Genomic DNA, 6,174 nt, shown 5'->3' with positions numbered 1-6,174 from the left:
GTTCTCTTTGGAAACACAGTGAGTGAGTTGTACACCACAAAATATTATAGTGGAAATTCTTTTCATCTTGCCTGTGGTTTTTACCCTAATAATTTTTAGGGGTTTTCCACGTAAATCTCGGTGTTCAGTTTATTCTTTATTTTCGGGTTTTATTATCTCGAATTACCGCAAGTGGGACCAACAGACTAAAAACTAATATGGAAAACGCTCGATCCTACCAATAGAAACGCTAATTAATTTGTTCTTATATCGATATTGATTCGAAACTCAGTTGAATGGAAGATCATATTTGGCTAAATATATTGTAATTAAGCCTGAGATAGTCATATGCGTTTAAGACAAAATTACGAGAAATTTACTTGTCCATAAAATTTAAGTAAAATATGAAATTTGAGACCATTCGGTGAACACTTCATGAACTAGGAATATTCTTCGTGACACGAATATTCTCATATTGGAATGTTTAAGCTTGTATATTTTATGAATAATTGAAAACATATTGGATAATTACAACATTGAATTTATTGAGAAATATAATTATTATGTATTAAAAACATGTATAAAAATTATATTAATTTGTATTTGCACAAACCTTGTACGATAGAAATTGAAATCATCTACAAATTGGATTTCATCATGTAATGCAATAAAATTGTATATATCTCAATGCACATTTTAAACATTGGGTTTAAATTTCTGTTTTCGTCCTTTAAATTTTCAAAGTTTAGCTTTCATACATTAACTTTTAATTTTTAGCTATTTTGATCTAATTGTTGATGTAGCACTGAAAATGCTGACACAACATAAAAAATTACTGATGTGACATCAGAAATATCTGAATTTTCAGATGACAAGTCAACAATTATAATAAAATAGTTGAAAGTTAAAAGTTAAAAGTTAGTATATCAAAACCAAATTTTGCCTAATTAATATACCAAAATTGGACAAGTCAGTGGACAAAAAAATCATTTTCTCTTAAATTTGAAAGATAATATACACAAAATTGGTCATAAATGACTATGACCAATTTTGAAACTATCATATTGCCCTGTTAATTTTAAATATGTTCATCCTATCTTTATTTTATCTAATTACAAAATTATCCTTATCCTACAAACTAATTATAAAAATTGATGAAACTATATAAAAATAACACGATGAAACTAAAAAAACGAAAAAAAAACCACGATTACAAAAACACACAATGCATGCACCCGAACCCTAGTTTAGATTAATTATGACCACTTGAGTATTGGACTCAAACAAAAACAAATTCGACAGTCTCATGGGTCAATTTTGTGATATAGATATTCTATTTGGATCACTAATGAAAAATATTACGTTTTATAAAGAAAAAAATATTACTTTTTATTGTAAATATGGACATGAGTGACTCGTCTCACGAATAAAGATATATGAGATCGTCTCATAAGAGATCTACTCTTGAATCTATGGTAGAGATATTAACTCTCATGGTAGGATCTCATTAACGGTTTAAGCAAAAGAATTAGGCTAAAAATTATAAAATTACAATTATACCACAATTAATGCACATCCAGGACTCTAAACATCATTAAATTATATTTTATTTATAATGATATTTGGAAGGGCAAAAAAAAAACCCTGCGGCTTAACTTGGATCTTCAAATTTACGTCTAATTAAAAATCAACTATATAAAAGGGCAATAAGTACGAGACTCCGTGATCATATATCGTAATATTAATAAAATATTAATTTTTTCTTATAAATAAGGCGTACTAGTATTCAAGTCTCTGCCACAACTCCAACTGTCCCAGGATTTTGAGCGGACAAAACTTTGAGGTACGATGAAACATCAAAATCTCCATGTCCTCTTGTCTTTTGAGTAATCTTCACGATTTTCTGTGCATCTCTCCTAACATAAGTTTTAAGCATTATTGTTCGATCAAGTTATTTTTCCTCTTCATCACTAGCATATATTTGTTAATTAGTTCTATAAATCTTGAAGGTGGGATTTGATTCTAGTATATACTGGACAAGTACTTGTAATCCTTTTAGTTTCACGTTTATTTAATGTTTATTATCATGATTTCTGAACGGGGAATTCTTGAAAAACAAGTGTTTGTTAATAAGAAAGATTTGCGTGGATTGAAATATAAGTAACAGTTTGATCATTGTTATGTTTGTGAGAGATTTCTTCTCTTGTTTTGGGTATTGAGATCTGTTTCTGTGCCTAGTATGATGAATCTGTATGGAATTTTATATTTATTTTCTCTTCTGTGATTGTTGAAAGAGTGATTTTTAATTTATAGTAAAACTCTATCTCAATTTGTGGTAAAGATTTGATTTTGAACCCTCTAATCCTACGCCCCTCTCTGGGGACCGTAACAATGGCCTCCTTCTTTGCCCCCGGCCAAAAATGGAAGAGAGGTTCCCTGGTAGTTGGTGAATAGCAGCGGCCAGCGATTTCCAAACCCATACTGGTCCGAATTCATAAGTTTGAAAAGAAGAATCTGTTACATTGGAATCATATAAAGAAGTTGATATGTGTTACTTAAAAGAAGTTATTTTTTCGTATTCTTTGATCATGTTTTGACAAATTACTTTCTGTCAGTCGAAGATTTGGGTGGGGTAATCCTATTGAACTTTCTATGTTAGAATTCATTCCGAACTTTTGTGTGTGCGTGTTATGCTTATTTTGACATATTAACGCAGAATTCAGATTTCAGAAGCTAAAAACCAGAATCACGGAAATGGCCAATGGAGCGCAGAATGGAGGAAACCATGTTACGAAGAAGCCACCACCGGAGCCTTCACCGCTGAGGAGAGCAAAATTCTTTAAGGTTTAGCAATGATGCTTGTTAAAACAGCGTGATTTTTACTTATATTTGATTTGGAAGAAACCTTTTTTTTATAGGCTTAGTCTAACACATGTCTTGAACAAAATTCCACGAAAATCTGTGAAGGAAATGTGTACATCGATCAAGTTTTAGTGTAGTATTAGGATTTTCTTGCTTTATCATGTCTTTCAAAACCGGTAATGCCTAATGGGCAGGGTGGGTGTCGTTCATGATCTCCCGGAATTGACAAGCTTAAAAGACATTATTTTCTTCTGTTAATGTTTTGTTTCAAGTCACTAGATCAATAATTGGTACATGAATCTTGATATCAGGCAAACATGAGAATTTTAATCACTGGTGGCGCTGGATTCATAGGCTCTCACTTGGTCGATAAGCTGATGGAAAATGAAAAAAACGAGGTATTGCATGTTTACAACTTGTTCCAGTACCAGCAGTCGGGACCTGTGTTTTGAACACAGGTTTGATGATTTTCGCGTGTCTCGTGATTTTTGTTCTTTTTTAGGTGATCGTTGTGGATAACTATTTTACGGGCTCGAAGGACAATCTGAGGCATTGGATTGGTCATCCACGATTTGAGCTTATTCGGCATGGTTAGCATTCTTTGCTGTTGTTGGTTCATATGTTGGAACGACAACGGATTTGTTTCACATGTATAATGTGTTGCTTACCTCAATATGGGTTTTCGATTAGCAAATCCTTCTAACTGCAGATGTCACCGAGCCGTTATTTGTTGAAGTTGATCGGATATACCATCTTGCTTGTCCTGCTTCCCCAATTTTCTACAAATATAATCCTGTGAAGGCCAGTCATTGAGATGAAACTCATCTTTTATTGGTTATTTCGTCTTTCTTATTGATAATATCGACTAAGTGGATTGTTTACACGTTGATTTTCTTTCCTTTCTCTCGTGCAATGATACTGAACAGACTATAAAAACGAACGTTATTGGCACGATGAACATGTTGGGACTTGCCAAGCGTGTAGGAGCAAGGTTCTGCAACTCATTCAATTTTCCTACTGGTTTCCCATTTTATTTCTTGATAAATTTATCCATTTTCTAACATGTGCTATGTATCTAGGATTTTGCTGACATCAACATCAGAGGTCTACGGAGATCCGCTCGAGCATCCTCAGATGGAGACTTACTGGGGCAATGTAAACCCTATAGGTATCAGTTAACTGGACCAAGTCCAACGATTATATTTCGAGCTTTTTTCTTGCTTGAAATCGGGATTATTTTTATTTTTCATGAGTCTTTGGAGATGTATTTGTTATTTTATATGGCTTTGCAGGAGTCCGGAGTTGTTATGACGAGGGAAAAAGAGTTGCTGAAACCTTGATGTTTGATTATCATAGGCAGCATGGAATCGGTAACAGATTCACTCTTACATGACAGATTAAGACAACAGGGCATATGCATACAATACATACACTCCGAACTTGTATAAAATAATGATCTGTTTTGCAGAAATACGGATTGCAAGGATCTTCAACACGTATGGACCTCGGATGAATATCGATGATGGTCGAGTTTTGAGTAACTTCATAGCTCAAGCAATACGGTACTCATTTCTCGCAAAAAAAAAAAAAAAGACGAATCTTTGTCCTAAATACCATCCATCACCCTGTTCTGTATGTGGATAATATTTTCTTCTTTTGTTTTTTTTGAACTCGCAGTGACGAAGATTTGACGGTTCAGTTGCCTGGAACTCAAACGAGGAGCTTTTGTTATGTTTCTGATATGGTATTTAGAGAACTAGGTAGTGTCTTATTTTTCGTGTTTGTTAACATCTCTTACTAGCTGATTATGGACTTCTTTCTTGAAGGTTGATGGTCTTATGCGACTCATGGAAGGAGACAACACCGGTCCGATTAACATTGGCAATCCAGGTTGACATTTTTTCTTGATTTTCAGACTACTTCGTATGAGTCCGCCTTGTTATCAGCTCTTTCACTCCACTGCGTGACCCTGACGATTTGATCGGCAGGTGAATTCACGATGCTCGAGCTTGCTGAGACCGTGAAAGAGGTAACAAACATGAAATCTAAGTCGTTGTGGCTACATTTGCAAAGCCTTATTCAGATGTCAAAAAACCTTTTTCATATGGCATGCTCTTAGAAGCAGTAATGCTACATCTGATCAGCAAATCTTTATAAAAGTGATATTTATATAGTATAATTAGCTTGTTGGTGTGCTGCAGCTGATCAATCCACGAGTGAAGATCGTAACCATGGAGAACACACCTGATGATCCTCGCCAACGGAAACCGGATATAGGGAAGGCGAAGGAGGAGTTGGGCTGGGAACCGAAGATTAAGTTGCGCGACGGCATTCGTCTGATGGAGGAGGATTTTCGCAAGAGGCTTCACTTTCAAGAAAGTGTGAGCCTTTCTTAGGTTGATGTTTTCGGTGCATAATGTTCTTCTACATGGAAGATTGGACACAATTCTTTCTCATGTGGCTTTTACACCTTATTTTTGGTTTGCTAGGCTGGATTATTTGGTTTTTTACATTTTTTAATTTAAAAAACTCGCATAGCAAGTTTGAATTTCGGTTAAAAGAAAAAGTATATGTTAGATTAAATTCATAAAAATTTATTATTTAACAAAATGAAAAATATTTTCATTGGTGCAAATTCTTTTAAATATAGTCCAAAAATAAATCTATAATATATGAAAATATGTGAGTTTATACTATTGTTGAAATATAAGAGTTTTCATATGGAGTTTTAAAAAGTAAATATTATTTAACATTGACTTTTGAAAATTTTATAAAAGTTTAGATGTATTCAAATTTTAAATAGATTTTTAATAGATCAGTGTAATTCATTAACATACAAATATTAAAGTATAAAGTACAACTATGAATTGTCAAAAATTATATTTGATTCAACCCAATTGGATGGATTTTTAAAACTTCTGACCGGTACATAAACTTTTTTTTTTCTTCACCTCACTTCATCTCTCGTAACATCTTCATTCTCTCATCTATTTTAATCACTATCTAATTTTCAAAATTTATGACTTTATACATTTTTTTTCTTTTTTATATTTTCATTTTTTTTGATTGTTCATTTAATAATTTTTTATTTTAATATCAAAGGAAATTTTAAATTCAATAATTGATTTTGTGATTTTTAATTTATGATTTATAAAAATGAACACAATATTAAATAATAACAAAAGGTAATCCAAAAAAATAACGTCGTTTAATTTTTAATAGTTGAATAGTCTCGCAACAAGCATGATAAAAAATAAAATAAAAATTAAGATTTTAAGATATAATTTATAGACAAATTTTATGATATAATTGATAAAAACATTTTATTTCTTT

At 32.4% G+C, this 6,174-nt stretch overlaps 1 protein-coding gene across 3 annotated transcripts; it reads left to right on the top strand.

Moving 5' to 3' along the window:
• Positions 1-1,777: 1,777 nt before the first annotated feature.
• On the top strand, positions 1,778-5,395 carry LOC140979699 (UDP-glucuronic acid decarboxylase 6-like). 3 transcript variants are annotated; one of them, XM_073445230.1, is made up of 13 exons: positions 1,778-1,822; positions 2,696-2,823; positions 3,153-3,239; positions 3,344-3,431; positions 3,551-3,642; positions 3,768-3,832; positions 3,921-4,009; positions 4,134-4,211; positions 4,310-4,403; positions 4,519-4,585; positions 4,668-4,731; positions 4,830-4,870; positions 5,043-5,395. In XM_073445230.1, the coding sequence occupies exons 2-13, from the start codon at positions 2,734-2,736 to the stop codon at positions 5,235-5,237; spliced, it is 1,050 nt and encodes a 349-aa protein (XP_073301331.1). In that variant the 5' UTR covers positions 1,778-1,822; positions 2,696-2,733; the 3' UTR covers positions 5,238-5,395. The 3 variants fall into 3 exon arrangements, with proteins under 3 accessions (XP_073301331.1, XP_073301332.1, XP_073301334.1); XM_073445231.1 differs by lacking the exon at positions 1,778-1,822 and adding an exon at positions 1,973-1,988; XM_073445233.1 differs by lacking the exons at positions 1,778-1,822; positions 2,696-2,823; positions 3,153-3,239; positions 3,551-3,642 and having other exon boundaries at positions 5,043-5,394.
• Positions 5,396-6,174: the final 779 nt, after the last annotated feature.

This window comes from Primulina huaijiensis, chromosome 6, assembly GCF_012295235.1.
Source record: "Primulina huaijiensis isolate GDHJ02 chromosome 6, ASM1229523v2, whole genome shotgun sequence".
NCBI classification, from domain to species: domain Eukaryota; kingdom Viridiplantae; phylum Streptophyta; class Magnoliopsida; order Lamiales; family Gesneriaceae; genus Primulina; species Primulina huaijiensis.
Note: the sequence above shows the minus strand (reverse complement) of the source record. Positions and strands in the feature narration are given on the sequence as shown.